At 32.9% G+C, this 15,861-nt stretch overlaps 2 protein-coding genes across 6 annotated transcripts; one reads left to right on the top strand and one right to left on the bottom strand.

Annotated features, from left to right (window-relative positions):
• Nucleotides 1-3,514: 3,514 nt before the first annotated feature.
• Nucleotides 3,515-10,927, top strand: LOC113847058 (SNF1-related protein kinase regulatory subunit beta-1). The gene is made up of 4 exons (XM_027475904.1): nucleotides 3,515-3,929; nucleotides 8,089-8,267; nucleotides 8,381-8,543; nucleotides 9,196-10,927. Exons 1-4 carry the CDS (start codon nucleotides 3,735-3,737, stop codon nucleotides 9,511-9,513), a joined length of 855 nt encoding a protein of 284 aa, XP_027331705.1. The 5' UTR covers nucleotides 3,515-3,734; the 3' UTR covers nucleotides 9,514-10,927.
• A 1,194-nt stretch (nucleotides 10,928-12,121) lies between these two features.
• Nucleotides 12,122-15,370, bottom strand: LOC113874871 (calmodulin). Of its 5 annotated transcripts, XM_027513090.1 has the most exons (3): nucleotides 15,060-15,365; nucleotides 14,782-14,807; nucleotides 13,326-14,200 (listed from the first exon to the last, which is right to left on the bottom strand). In XM_027513090.1, exons 1-3 carry the CDS (start codon nucleotides 15,140-15,142, stop codon nucleotides 13,827-13,829), a joined length of 483 nt encoding a protein of 160 aa, XP_027368891.1. In that variant the 5' UTR covers nucleotides 15,143-15,365; the 3' UTR covers nucleotides 13,326-13,826. The 5 variants fall into 5 exon arrangements, with proteins under 5 accessions (XP_027368890.1, XP_027368886.1, XP_027368891.1 ...); XM_027513089.1 differs by lacking the exon at nucleotides 14,782-14,807 and having other exon boundaries at nucleotides 12,122-14,200; nucleotides 15,067-15,349; XM_027513085.1 differs by lacking the exon at nucleotides 14,782-14,807 and having other exon boundaries at nucleotides 13,324-14,235; nucleotides 15,000-15,370.
• Nucleotides 15,371-15,861: the final 491 nt, after the last annotated feature.

Genomic DNA, 15,861 nt, shown 5'->3' on the forward strand with positions numbered 1-15,861 from the left:
TTGCTTACATATATATATATATATATATATATATATATATATATATATATATTTTGTTTCGTAGTTTTTTCTTATTTAACAAAATAAAAAATATTCGTATAATATACGAAATACTTGCTAGTTAGTATATATAATGCAGTTATTAAAAAAGTGTTATCTCCTATTGAACTAGAAGGATGCCTTGGACTTTAAAGAGTAATTTTGTCACCGAAGTAGCGTTCTGCTGTTATTATGAAAAATAATAATAAGAGGCTGCAATAAATATATTATAAAAAAATTTAACTTGATTTAAATTTTTTATTTAATTTAAATTTAAAGAGTTATATTTTATTATTAATTAAGTATAAGTTAAATAAAAAATTGAATGTAAAAAATTTTAAATTTATTTTAATATGAGAGATCTTTCTTCAATGAAAAGATATAGCATCTACTTTTTTTTATTATGGATGGTTTAACAGACATAAGTCTGACACAAAAGGGATACTCCAAATGCACGAGAGAAGGCCCTGGAAACCGAGTAAGAAGATAAAGAATAGCCAATAGGCCGAAGAAGACAAGTTTAACTTTAATGGTTTATTTAAACCTAAATTAAAGTGATTTTAAATTTAACTTTTTTTAAGGTATTTAAATTTATTAATACTTTCAAAATTTTTAACGGATAGAAATTTTTAGGGCTTTGTGTCCAACCCTTTTATTGTTTTTAATATTAAATTTAATAAATTTTTAATACTTTTGTAAATTTTATTTAATAACTAAAAAATTACATTCTAACACTAGGAGGACTAGGCACATGAGTGAGGGAGAATCTTAACCTTATCCAAATCACTTGGACGTCACGTGACAATAATAGCACTTTGGGCAAAACGAAACGAGAGGACCCCTTACACGTGTCTCCTTTTTGCCACGTACGGCACTTCTCTGCCCTCAACACGCTGCCTCCTCTGAATACACGCACTCACCGCTGCGCTTCTCCATTTTTTGCCCTTGAACCAAAAAATATCAACGTCATTAATTAACTTTTAAAAAAAGTTAATTGACGTACGTTTTTTTAAATGTAATTTTTGTATTTTTAATCAATGCATTAAATATATTTTTACCATTATTTTAAAATTCAGCCAGATATCGACTTTACACTTTTCTTTTCATTTTTTTACTACATAAAATTTTACGTCAACATCGAAAAATAATTTATGAATTCTGTTAACCTCAATTTTCAAGAGCTGATTTAAATATTTTAAACTAATAACTTTTTTACAAATATATACTTATTATATTAAATTATAAAATATGATAATCACTTACTGCTAATGGTCCAAACGCAGGTTAGAGGCCAATTAGTGAACTGCTGATATTGGGAATGGTGGTGGCTGTCCACCAATTGAACATCTTCATAGAAACCTGTACAGTATCATTGTACCATTAAGAGTATATGCTGCTCAAATCTATTTTTGTAGCTTCATGTACATGTGGCTTCAATGCCCCCAGGAGTTTCTTAGCATATATTGTAAAATTATTTTTAATATATTCTTATTCATTAGCTAAAATTTACAAATATAAAAAATTAATAATTATAAATATATCATTGATATTTAGTTTAGCACTTTTACTTGTCCTCCTCTTTTTTATCTCACCTTTTTAAGTATAAGTGTTTTATATAATTGTAAAATAAAATGTAAGATCTTATTCATAGTTAATTTAAAATATTCATATTTATAAATATTTTAATCAGTTTATTGATAATTAATCTTAAATAAGCTAAATCTCAAAAAAGTAGTCAATGTATGCTATATGGAGAGAATATTATTTCATGAAATTTTGTCTTTCTTATGTATACGTATTTAGTTGTATGAGTACAGAGGCAAGTTTATCAGAAAAACTCATTATTTGTAATATTTAAAATTAACAATTCATTTTATATGAACTTTTTTCAACACAACTAATATTTGATTCTAAACTGTTAATGTGATTAATATGTATTTTTAATTTATTGAATTTGATATGTTAATTTTTAAAGTAAAATATTATAAAAGTTAATTAAATGTAATATTCATGAGTGTAATGTGTTGGATTATTATTTCTTTAATATAAGTTTATAAAGCGAACTGATTCATATAAGGTTCAACTTGAATTATTATTTTATATGAAAATGTATTTATAAAAAGGTAAATGTATAAATTTAATATAAAGGAGAGGTCGGTGTCAAATAAAAAACAATGAATTGAGCATTTAAAACAATAAACACTTTGTCTTTTTTACTGTTCCTGTTTTTCCTGATCATACACACTTATGCTTGGGTTCCTTCCTATCCTTTGGAGATGCAGACAAAACGAGTTAAAAGGTCTAAAAAATGTGTCTTCATACCGCTGAATCTGGTGCCTGTGATTGGAATTCATAATTCATATAGAAACTTTTCCATAGGGCATGAGTGTATTTAATGAAGCCTTTTTGGTAAGGAGTCAATTTTAGGACAAGGGTGTCTCGTTGCAGAACTTTAATGGCCCAGTATGTGATAGTGATCGATTTGGAATTATCTTGAAGGGCCATTGCACACGCTCTTCATCCTCATGTCCTTAATTTGGACTTTGGAAGATGGGGAAGACAAGGAATTAAAGTGGAAGAAAGAGAATATCTATTCAAGAAAATAAATAACAAAGGAAGAAATTAAATGAATAGTAATCATTTTAGTTTAACACGTAATTTCGATTTTGAGGGAATTTAATATTGTTTGATTATGTTATTAACTATTTGAATATAAATATTTCTGTGTCTTGTATAGGGTATGATAAGACAGACAAGATATAAAAGAATATCAAATTTTCAACCCAAAAAGAAAAGTAGAATGGAATTTAAATATGTCAAGTTACCTCGGTATAGGAATAAGAGTAGCACGTTGCATTTTAGTATTCCCACCATAGACCACAGAGATGCTGAATGTACATATTTGCTAGAACAAATCCTCGATCTATGATTTAATATTCATGATGTCAGCTATTTCTCCACGCAAATCTGACATTTTGTCAGCTAACCATTTTAAAAATTGTTTAAAAAACAGCACTTCAACTAAAATCATTCATTAGCAAATTCCCCATTTGCGATTTTAACATTTGATAATGGCAACTAGTTACCAACCATGAATGGCTCAAATTCTAAGAAGAATAACATAATGCTGCTTAACCACTGTAGAAATATTTAGCTCTCTTCAACAATTTATATAATTAATTAATCACAGTAAATTGATAGAAGAGTATTAAAAAAATGACAACAAGAATTAAAATATTTCCTTAAGAAAAATAGTTGCACGAATAAAAAATTAGCATGAAGATAAGCGTGAGTTGCGTTGAAAAGAGAGCGTGGAAGAAAAACGCGACTAGGAAAGGAAAAAAAGAAAGAAAAGAAAAGGTTTATCTTTTTGGGTTATTATTTATTTATTTATTTCTTAATATTTTTGTCTTTTTTCCCCTTAATTTTTAATTTTCGCTCTAAATCGAAACAAGACACAGCGTCAGATCAGACTCAGACAGAAGAAGTTGATAAGAACAAATAACAACGATACGGTTTTTCTTTTTTTCTTTCTTCTTCCCTAAACACTCACTTGCTATCTCAATTCTCGTTCATCAGCGCTGTCGTTTATTCCTCGCTTGCATTGCATTGCATTGCTATCGGAAAACGACAACGCTACTGCGCACCGTTTTCTCTTCCCGCTCCGTCGTTCCTTTCTGCAAATAACCTATCGTATGGGAAACGCTAACGGCAGAGAAGACGGAGCTATTGCCGGCGGTGGAGATCTCTCCGCCGCTGAATCCACTGTCCGTGGAACTCACGCGCCGGATTCTCGGCCTCCGGTTCGGGCCTTCTCCTCCGATTCAATGGCCAATAGCCCGCCGCAGAGTCCTCGCCGCTCCCGATCGCCGATCCTCTTCGGTCCTCAGGTTCTCTCCACAACAACCTATTTTTTTCACTTCCTTTTCTGCGTTTTGGTGCGTGCGTGTGTTTATGTTCGTTACTGTTGAATTGAACTTGATTAGCTAGGGTGGGATTTCGATTTTGGTTGGTCAACTAGGTGATTCGTCGATTTTGCTCCTCCGTGTTCTCTGTGATTGGTTGGTGAGTTTAATGCTAACGAATGCCTGGTGTATGCGAGACAAGTAGCGAGAGATTAGGGACCAGTGCGTAAAGTGTTGAAACTATAGATTATTACCGAGTTTATCTTTGCACCATCAAAGCTTCGAAGTTGGAACCAAATAGTTTTTGCTTTTGTTTTGTTGAGGATGTTGAATTGAACGGATCTGCGAATTATGATATTGATGGATGAATGGATTTGTTCTTTCGTGCATGGATCATATATAGTCGATGAATGTGATTCAGATTGAATAAGCATGACAATGACCAACGGGAAGTGGATGGTTTTGAGTGAGTGCGTATTGGTTGTATGTCGAAAACTTGTTAATGGCGATGATCTACGGGATTACTGCTTTGAATTAAACTGCTTGGACCTTTCCGAATTGGTTACTTACTTCTGTCTGTTTAGGAGAGTTATGGCGCCATTTTGCAGATTCCCCACAATGGTGTAATCTCATTTTTGTCTAGCGAGAGTTGAATAATTTTACTGGACTTATGGGAGTCAGAACTTCACATTTTGCATGACTGCTACACATGGCTTCGTCTAAGTTTAAGTTGGCTTACATGATTTTTTTCTGGTTAAACTCAGGAGCCATGTCTGCACATTGTGGATAGTTGTAAGTTGTAACTGACAATTGCTTGCTAGGATTGCACACCATTTGGAAATAAGCATCCATAATTCTAGTCTACCATGCTGAACCAATTTATTTTGTCTGATTTGGCAATTGGAAACTGCAAGCAATAACATCCACTGGAATGAGCGAGCGAAATTTGGCTTTTTTGAATGTCAATGAGATAAGATATGTGTCTTGCATGTCAAATTTTGTGACGCGTCCTTGTTTAATTGCTTACTTTACACGACACTTCTCCATTTGAGAATCAGCACGTGAAGTATTGGATTATGACTGCATGATCTACCAACACTGACGCAATAATTTTGGATATTGTGATGAATGCACCAGGATGTAGCTTCAAAAAATTATGCACATAACTACGTACGACAAGGAGATTATGTGCAGTTATATTTTAATAGCAGTTGTGGAGTACCTTAAAAAAATTCTACACAAGATTATAAATATGATATACAATATATGTCCGCATTTTTTCTGTACTGTTATTCCCTCTGATCCTACGGATTTGGTAAATATTTGTCTATAGTTGCTTTTATATCTATCAATGTTGTGAATGTTCTTTTTTTTTTTTGGTCATTAATTTGCGGAGAAACTGGAGAAGAAAGGCTTAATGCTGCAGTCATCTTCTCTCTCTCTCTCTCTCTCTCTCTCTCTCTCTCTCTCTCTCTCCCTATTGTGTAGAGTTGATAGATTCAGAAAAACTTAAAAGACAAGATGTGGTACTATGGTTTGCTTTGTATGACTTACTGTACATTCACTTTTTGTGGACTCTCTGAATTTTGGTTTTAATGCTTTAGATAATTTTGTATTTTCGATTCCAATGTTTCAGAATCTGATTTGTTGGCTTAGTATTTTTTTTGAAAGTTGTCATCCCTTAGCAGTCCTACAATTCTTTTAAGGTGAATGAATGTGCGTAATTTAATTTACCATGGATATCTGAAAATCTATTTTTACCGTTATTATATTGGCTGGTTTTTACTGGATTTTCTCATGTGTATGCATTAGTTTGTCTTACAGTTGAAGAATCTTGCTCCCTATGTTAAGTAGAGTAAAATCTTGTGAAAAAAATTGCATATTTTCAGGTTTATGGGACTATGGTCAGCAGAAAATCATTTTCTAGTCAGTAAAAAAGAACCTGTCAATATTTAGAAATTGACTTTCTATCGTCCATGGTGGGAATTGTTTTTGAAAACAGTTTCGATCTTGAAGGAGTAGTGCCCCTCATAAATTTTCCCTTTTCACTTCATTTTGCACCTTCAAACAACCTTGGTTAGGCCCAAATCATGACATTTAAATTCATTTACTTCCACATGATTCAATTCAATTAATGTGATCACTATTTACTTTAACTACTCACAAATCTGGAAACAAGATGATTACCCTCTCAAACCAGTTCGGTTTAATAAAATATCTTGTGCCATATTAACCGGGCAGAATCTAGAGTGATTGATGACACTTTTGCAACATAGTTCTTTGCACTTGCAAAACAATACTAATGAAAGTTGGTTATATTTTCACTTAAATGCAGAAAAATTAGAGACAATTTCTATTTAGTTACTCTGTTATTGTTATTTGTAGATATGTTACAACTATTTCCAAGGTCATATATATGGCTAGTGACATAGATGTGCATTAATAATAAAAAAACTTTTTAAATCATAAATTTGCCTGGGAAGTTTTGAAATCCCAAAGAAAATGCAATAGTTAAGTTAAACTTTTGAAGTCATGAATTTGAAATCATAAAAGAATGGAAAGTTAAAGAAAATGCAATAGTTAAACTTTGAAATCATAGAGGAAAATTTTGATGAGGATTATAGGATTTCAACTTAAATTTATGATTTCAAGGAATATGATAATATGATATGCAAATGTAACTGAGTACTTGTGTCTGTAAAAGTCCATAATCTGCTATTGAAAGGCCTTGCATTGGCTAACTGATGCAGAGTAACTATTCAGTATCTGATTTAGTCTGGAAGGTATTCATAGAAATTTCCTAATTTAACAATTCCATATGCATAGATAATGGGACCCAAAACAAAAGAATGAGGCAAAACAGTTAGAACCACGGTAGTTAGTATCACACGAAATGTGATACAAAACTACAGATTAGATACAAATCTGTGACGTAGGGATACAAATTGTGGGAAGAATTGTTTTACATCTAGAATCGTTTTTCAAATTGCAGTAATTGTAAGAATCGATGCTGAACTGCAATTCTCCCCGGTGGCGCATGATTTAAGTGTGAACTGGGTCGTCGGGTTGGCGTGACCCGGTTTAGTAAAATTTTATTTTATTTTTTTGCAAAAATACCGATTTTTACCTAATACTACCTTTGCCGATCAAACTACTCTTTAATATTGAAAGAAAATCTTGTTTTCTCTTTCCCGTGCTTTCCTCTTTCTCCACACACATTGTTTCATGCTATTCCCTATTGCATTATTGTCTCTTAGTGTATTATTGTGGTTCTTCTCTCAACTTCCCACTCCTTATTCAATATTTCTGGTGGTCCCCTTTCCAGTACCACAGTTCTTATTTTTTATTTGGCTTCTCCTCTTCTTTTTGCTAACTCTCTTTCCTTCTCTATGCTTGCTGTTTGCTGTTTTCTATCTTGTGGTAGCAAGAAAAATGTTAGAAGAGAACCTTGATTTAGTTCTAGAGGACATTGTTAGCTATATATTATTTGACTTCAAAATGTTAATATATAGATGTTTTGATGTTTTTAATGTTACAGTGTTCTTATATTTATGTTTTAAATTATAAGATTCAAAATCCAATTCGATTTTCACTATTAAACAAACAGGTATTACAATTCACAATTTGAATTTCAATTTAACTACCTTGGTGAGAACAGTAATCGAACTAGTTTCTGGTTTGATTAAAGTTGTCAATGGCAGGGTATTAACTTAAATAGTAGGAGTGGGGCAGGAGAGGCATGGATTCCAATTTCTTAGTTTTGGGAAATGAGCAGTGGTTCAGTTGTAAAAGGGGAAACCATTGCAAGGAGAATTCTCTCCTTATTCCTTTTGTGATTCAACCAACCATTGCATATTTGTTCTCTCTCTGATCTCTGTTTTTTTTGTTTTTCTGGGTCTGCAACTAGATGGGGTGGACAAAATGTGTTTTGGAGTTACCTTTTGGGATCTTAGTGATAATAAACCAAATTTAATGTAAGTTTGGAGGATCAACTTTTGACTACCTTTGTATATATATCCTCTCTTTTAAGATTCAATTTCTTTCAGGTTTGGACTTTTGTAGGTGCTAAGAACAAAATATGTAGGCCTCATCAGTGGCAACTTAGTACTACTAAATAAATATATGATTTCTTTGTATTTTTCAGGTTCCACTAGCTCCATTACAGAGAGGCAATGGCCCTCCTTTTCTCAATCAAATGTGGCAGAATGAATCTCATAGTATTGTTAATCAACCTCCTGAGCATGCGATCCCCGTGATGATTACATGGAACTTTGGTGGTAACAATGTGGCTGTGGAGGGATCTTGGGATAACTGGACTTCTAAGTGAGATTTAATGACTCCTTTGTCAATAATAATAGCTTCATTGTATTTGACATGAAAAATAACTGCAAATATTATCTAGTGGGTTAGTACCATTAAGTTTTAATTACTTGCAGGAAGGCATTGCAACGAGCTGGCAAGGATCACTCAATTCTTTTAGTCCTTCCATCAGGCATATATCATTACAGGTTCATTGTTGATGGTGAAGAGAGATATATTCCAGATCTTCCTTGTGTAGCCGATGAGATGGGGCATGTCTGCAATCTTCTTGATGTTAATGTATGCATCTTCCTTCTGGTTTCTTTATCTTTATGAAGATGTCTTGTTATTTTTTGAACATCTTTCATCACGAAATTCACCCCCTATCTACGGGTGTCTGTAATGAAGTTTTTTCTCCTTTTGGTGTTTGGGTGATTGCTTCAGTTCGGTTGTTTTAAGATGAACTTGACATAAAACTGATGCCAAAGTTCTTTTGTTATCCCCCTCCCACCTTTTAGGTCTTTTTTGTTGGTAGTGTCTGTGGAAAGAGTGATGCACCATACTTCTTTCATCATGTCCGCATGTCATACGTGGAGATAATGGATGAAAACAGACAGAGGAAACACTTAAAGTTTGCCTTTGGAAAGCCAGTTTTCATGGGTTTTTGTGCTTTTAGGGACTGGCATGAATGAAATAGCAACACTTAACAGTGATAAAATTGGAATAAGAAAAACTTTCAAGTTCTTCCATGATTTTGCTTTCCATGAATTGGAGGTTGACTATCAGTACGAAAAGCAAATCCAATTGATTATGAAATAAAGTTATATTTTCTTATCCTGTTTATCCCATCCTGACTTCTCTGGATTGGTTGATTATGAGGAAGTATCATCTGCATTTAAGTGAAAATGATTTGTCTTCCATTTAATGATCTGAATGTTCTTGTGTTCTGCAGGATTATGTGCCAGAAAACCCTGAAGGTGTGACTGAGTTTGAGGCCCCACCCTCCCCCGAATCCAGTTATGGCCAAGCATTTCCGGCTGAGGAAGACTTTGCAAAAGAGCCAATGGCTGTTCCTTCACAGTTGCATCTTACTGTCCTAGGTATGGAGAACTCTGACACAAGTTCCTCTTCAAAGCCACAACATGTTGTGCTAAATCACGTCTTCATAGAGAAAAACTTGGCTTCCAAATCTGTTGTTGCCCTGGGACTGACTCACAGGTTCCAGTCCAAATATGTGACAGTTGTCCTTTACAAACCACTGAAGAGGTAAATATGTGACGCTTGTCAATTATATAATCCTTTTCTTTCTTTTTTCTTTTTTTTGGTAGCTTCAGTCTGTAAAAATGAGAAGTTTAAATAATACTCCCCCAACAGGGTATGTGAAGGTCTTGTGTCAATAGATATGCTTAAGAGTAACTCGGCTTCTGTTTCGTTTTGATACATCAAACTTTTTGCTTTTCAATAACTTTCTGTTGTTTCTTTTACTTCTAGAATTATTGAAATATCAATAGGTTGCCTTAAAAATTACGTTGGTATTGGGGACGTGGTGGTAGTGGTACTGGTCACAATTATGGTTTTTGGATTATAATCAGATTATTGTACGCCGGCGAAAGTAGTAGCTGAAACATTGGTTTAGTTTAGTGCATGTGATCTGCAGAAACTCGTTTGCCGTGTACATCCTACGATTCATTTTTCTCTCCCTTTTGTGTTTGGTACTAGGTTAGATTGTGCATGTTTTTGGTTTAACTTAATTTCTTAATTTGGAGAAATAGTTATTTCTTTAAAGAAATTTTTTGAAAGATAAGTGATTATTTCTCTAAAATCTTGTTGAACCAAACGTGCCATAAACTGTCAACTTAATTTCTGTTTGATTTTTCTAATAATAAACTCGGAGTGAAGTTCCTGTTACTTTTTTTGGGGCCAACTAATGAAGTATGAAATAGAGATTTTGTTGCGTCTGGGGCTGTAGCAGTACTTGAATGGAGCAGTGGCGCATTAGAAATAGACTACAGAGATGACGGCGGAAAACTTGTGTTCAGTATCGATGCTATAGCAATGGTAGTCGGGTTTTTGCAAAGTCGTAGCAACAAAGAGGAGTGGATAAACGAGACCAATTGGTGAGAAACGTAGAAAAAAGAACGGTGGAAGAAAATTTACACCACTGTGGAGTGGGATGATACTTGTGCTCAAAAGAAGGATATAATACTTGCATAAAATTTCCCCTTAAAAAAAATGGAAACCAAACGTATCATTTTTCGAAAATTTACTCCTAAAATTTCTCCTTACTCTTACCGGACATAATCATAGAAGTAACAATTGAGATGTTCTTAAAAGAAGAATGTTAATTTTTAAGGTTGTATTAGAATATTAATAATGGATATAATGAAATAGAATCATCATGATAGGAATTTGCGCGGGGAACGGAGGGAAAGGAAAGTTAAGAATAAGGAAATTTTCTTAATCTTGTATGTGAATTAATATTAAAGCAGAGGATGCTAACACATTCTCTTTTTTAACATTACTTTTTAGATTTTGCTTCGGTATTCACCCTCCCTACCAATAAATTTAAAATTTTTATTTATATTTGATGTTTAAAGCCTTATTTTTCAAAAATGTAAATCCTATTAGAATATTGAACAGTATTTTTATTCTTATTCTTTTAATTAAACTCCTCAGACTTCCCCTCAAAAGCAAAAAAAAAAAAAAAAAAAAACTTTTTAGAATGCTTCGTCCATTAAAAGAAAACTCAGACAATAGTTTAGATAATTTACTCCTTTATTCTTTGTACTTACCTCTAATCCAAATATAGTTGCTGTATTAGGCTGGTGATGTTATCTAAATCTGGAGGAGTCAACCTTGACACTATCCTCCGAGAATATATGTATATATATATATATATATATATATATATTTGGCTGAGAGATGTTATTACTAGTACATGCGAAGACTAGGAGTACAAGTTAACGTTTAGAGGGTGAAGCATGCGCAAATGCAATCTCTACTTGCTGGTTCTGACTGCCACGTGTACACAACCAAAATATGTTTTTAATAAAGTATTCCAACGTACTAAATGCAATGTCATAACTTTTTCAAATTTATTTTACTAATTTTTTTTGGTAAAGTCTATAAAAATAAATCAATTTTAGTTTATTGTAACAAATTTCATAATTAAATTTATTACATTTACCCTCATGCACCTCTAGAGATGTTTATATGGTATTGAAATGCTATCCACCTATTGTATTGCTTCCTTACGCGTTTCAAAATCACCATGATTCCATCCATTTTATTATTATTTTTTTCTTCTCTCTTTCTCTTCTCCTAACTATGGTAGTATCTAACTGTTGCAACGCATGCCTAAAGAACAGAGTCACCAAGATATAGAACAGACTCACCAAACGGAACAAAATTAAAGCCAGGTTGTGAAATAACAAAGTTAACCATTCTAATGCTAAAGCATGACATGCAATGGTCCAAAGGGAGCGTAGAATTGAAGATGGTGGGCCGTACAGTAAGTATGGGTTGGTACCATATATTGTTGCCTACTATTAATAATTCAAGATGTTTGTATTTTTATGGGCAGAAATGCAAAAAGAAATAGGAGCAACTCCCTAAATTATAACTCAAAATAGAACAAAAGTATCTCTTGTGGCCGGTACAAGACTAGTTCTTTTTACATAATAGACCATCCATCAAACCTTCAAGGTGTAAGTAAATATACTTGATATATTTAGAAGATGCATTAATATTTTATTTTTTAAAAAAAAATCAAAGAAAACCAATTTGGTGTGTGAAAACAAAAAATGACCCCATCACACTTTAAAATGTTGTGGTATAAAAAAATAAATATCGCAATTAAATGTCAACACCACATTTTAGCTCCAAATTTTATATATTATAAATAAGTATGTGGGAAAATTTCAAACTTCTTTAACCATCGATTGAGTAATATAAAAAATAGATGGTTGGGACAAATTTTAGCAACCGAATATACAGGTAAAGGAGGAAAAGAGGAAGATCCAGCCTCCACCATGGATTCCCTTTGTGATCAACAACAACCCTTTGCAATGTTTGGAATCTTCATTCAAAAGCAGCATCTGATCCGGCTTTTAGTGGTTTTGGATTTGGATTTGGATTTGGGATTGGATCTGCTTCTGCTAACAGAATGCTTCATTCTGAAAGAAATTAATCTCGTGGCATCAGTAAGGGAAAATCTTTCGTGCTCATGGTGGACTGCGCGCCATCAATTTCTGATGAATTTAATATAACAATAAATAATATGATGAGCCATTATCTTATAATAATAGTAATATAACATAGTTGCTACTCATAATAATTAAACACCCTTGTTGGGTGTGTTTACATTTTTCAGTTTGCTTTAAAATACATATTACAAATTATTGAGAAAGACAATATGCCTTTTAAATCATTTTGGGAAATTAGTTACCAGTTGTTTCCAGTAATTTTTGGGAGGTTATAGACCTAGAAATAGAAAGCTACATTCATGCAACGTGCATCACTTTGAGTATCGCTTTGATGCTTGCATTTTATGTATAGTTTTAAAGTATATTATCCTAGTTGCCAAAATGGAAATCATAAAACAAATTGGCATATGATCTGCACATTCCTTTAATTAGAAAATTCATTTTTTAGTACAAAGGTGTTGACAAAGTATGATAATAGGTTAAATTATTCTACAGGTCCCTAAACTACTTGAATTTTTTTTGTAAATCTATGTACTTCATAAATGTATTATTTACTCCCTAAATTTTAAAATCATTATTGAGTCCCTCCCTCCGTTAGGATTTTGTTAAGTACAAGAATTTATTTTTGAAAAAAAATTAAATTATTCAGGGACTAAGTCATTAATTTAATTATTCCATAAGTACTTAAATTGTTTGAAAAAAGTTAATTTAGTCCTTGTACTTAGCAGAAATGTGGTCAGAGACTCAATTAGAAGTGCTTGGAAACTTCTGTAATCCATTTACAAACTTTTAAAAGATAAAAACTTATTTAAAAATTCTCAAATAATCCAGGGACCTCCAGATTAATTAAACCAATATAATACTCTTGATCTTGATCGTTGCTATGTTGTTAACTTCACACTAGGAGAAAGAAAAGGGGCGAGCAATCAAGATGATGGAATTCACATGAATTGTTCACTAACGAGGACTAGTTTTTTCCATCATCATCAGACTGAGGCCGAGGAATGCAAAATCATCACAGAAACAATCATGTAGCATAGGATGGTATTAACAGTATTAGTGATCCACATGTAAAAAGCACAAATTGCAACCAATTGTTCCATGTTCATAAATAGTAACCCAAAAAAGATGAAAAGTGAAGTACAAATGCATGGTGAGACACAACTAATCCAAACTAGTAAAACAAGGGACAGAGCAAACAAGTAGAATACTAATGAGCAAATACCAATAATAAAGCAAACAAACCCGACCAACAAAAACTAATGACCCCAAATGAAAATGATGTCCTAATGAAAATAGAATTCTCATCAAAACTTATCTGCCCTGTCCCTTTTCTGTTCATGTGCTTTTCAAATTTTTGGTTATGGTTGATTGGTCCTCACTTGGCCATCATGACTTTGACAAACTCCTCATAGTTGATCTGCCCATCACCATCAACATCAGCCTCGCGAATCATCTCGTCAACCTCTTCGTCGGTCAGCTTCTCACCGAGATTAGTCATGACATGGCGCAGCTCAGCTGCAGAGATGAAACCATTCTGATCCTTGTCAAACACGCGGAAAGCTTCCTTAAGCTCCTCCTCAGAATCAGTATCTTTCATCTTGCGGGCCATGAGATTGAGAAATTCTGGGAAATCAATGGTACCATTCCCATCAGCATCAACCTCATTTATCATGTCCTGCAGCTCAGCCTCAGTTGGGTTCTGCCCAAGTGACCGCATTACGGTCCCAAGTTCCTTGGTAGTAATACAGCCTGCAGCATTTTTAAAAGTAAAACACAAACAAGAGATTCAGCCAAACAAGGAACAGCAGCATGTCCTAATTTAAGAATCAATTTGGAAGAAGAACACATACTTAGATCTAAAATTTTGATTTTCTTCTTAAATTCAAAGCAAAAGTTTCAAAAACACATGAATGTGCACACGGAGAGTGGTAAACATAATATTCCAGGTTAACTCTCTCCTTTTTATACGATTTCATAAATCAATAAATTCATTATTATAAGCATACAAAAGTCGCAAATGCAGTACAATGTAAAAACAAAAATCCTTTTCATTCATTATAACAACCCACATAACACTCAGCAATGCTAATCAATAAATCACTGGTCAACCAATCATAAATCACACTTTCTAATAAAAAAAAAAAACGTAGCATGTAATTTTGCTATTTCATTCCCAGAAATAGAAAGAAAAAAAAAAAGGCAAATGCACTAACCAAAACATAAAGGGGTCAAATCCAAATCCAAATCCAAATCCAAATCAATATTTCACATCCACACAAGCAATTCTGATAGAGAAATCAAACACCAAGAAACCAAATCTCAAGTTACACCCAATATCAGAGAACAAGGAGAATGACATGCGACATTAGCAAAAGGGCAAAAAAGGAAAAACAATAAATTTCAGCGAATATGCAAATCCAGACCACACACCCAAAAAACAAATGAACCCTAGCAGTGAACCCAAAGAGAAAAAGGCTTCAATTTTGGCAAAACTTATCCAAAAGGGTGGAAGGGGGAGGGAACAAAATTGATGTAGAAACATAAAAATCAGAGATCTAAGAAAGAGAAAGAGATAGAGGAAAAAAAAAAAAAAAAAGGGATCTGAGAAATGAGACCATCGCCATCCTTGTCGAAGAGGCTGAAGGCTTCCTTGAACTCTGAGATCTGTTCGTCGGTGAGTTGATCGGCCATTGGAGTTGTTCAAAAGAAGATGAAATCGATGGTTTGAAGGATGAAACTCTCTCTCTCTCTCTCTCTATCTTCTGTGGGATATGTGGAAAAAATAAAGACAACCATTAATGCTATTTATATACTCTTACAGTTACTTTCACCCAAATGCCAAGGGCTTCTCTTTTTTCTCTCATTCTCTCTTTCTTTTTGTGGATTTTAATTCCTTAATTAAATCAAACCATCTCACGTTACACTACAACTCATGTATTCTCTAACGAGGTAATAATTATATTTTGTGGTACTAACAATAATAGCATTAAATGTGATACATTTGTCACGAGAATTTAGTAGTAAGCATCTATATCTATATATGTTAAAAAAGGAAACGAAATAAAACAAAATATTTTCTCTTAGTTTTTCTTCTTTTCCAATTTTTTTTTAAGTTTTAAAAAGTGTTTAATATGGTTTTTTTAAGAAATAAGATTTAATAAATGTTTTTATATTATTTAAATGGGTACATGATAACAGAGTATAAAGTTGATACTATTCGTTTAAGGTTTTACATAACTCGATTGTGCATTATTACATCATTGAAAAATAAATGCAAGCCAATTGTCATACTTCATCTTTATGTGAGTGGCTAAAATAAGGACAAAATTATTAAATTTAAATGGAATAATTTCCTTTTCAGTTGACTAAACTGCTATTACATTTAAATTATTTACCAAAATACTATCTGT

This window comes from Abrus precatorius, unplaced genomic scaffold, assembly GCF_003935025.1.
Source record: "Abrus precatorius isolate BTA unplaced genomic scaffold, Abrus_2018 Scaffold8, whole genome shotgun sequence".
In the NCBI taxonomy this organism is placed as follows: domain Eukaryota; kingdom Viridiplantae; phylum Streptophyta; class Magnoliopsida; order Fabales; family Fabaceae; genus Abrus; species Abrus precatorius.

Excerpts from the sequence above, each read along its gene's own strand:
- LOC113847058 (XM_027475904.1), top strand. The coding sequence starts at position 3,735 with ATGGGAAACGCTAACGGCAGAGAAGACGGAGCTATTGCCGGCGGTGGA. Across the intron at positions 3,930-8,088 it reads CGATCCTCTTCGGTCCTCAG|GTTCCACTAGCTCCATTACA; the intron begins GTTCTCTCCACA and ends TGTATTTTTCAG. Across the intron at positions 8,268-8,380 it reads TGGGATAACTGGACTTCTAA|GAAGGCATTGCAACGAGCTG; the intron begins GTGAGATTTAAT and ends AATTACTTGCAG.
- LOC113874871 (XM_027513085.1), bottom strand. The coding sequence starts at position 15,142 with ATGGCCGATCAACTCACCGACGAACAGATCTCAGAGTTCAAGGAAGCC. Across the intron at positions 14,236-14,999 it reads TTCTCTTTCTTAGATCTCTG|CTCTTGTTTGTGTTTTACTT; the intron begins ATTTTTATGTTT and ends GTTTGGCTGAAT.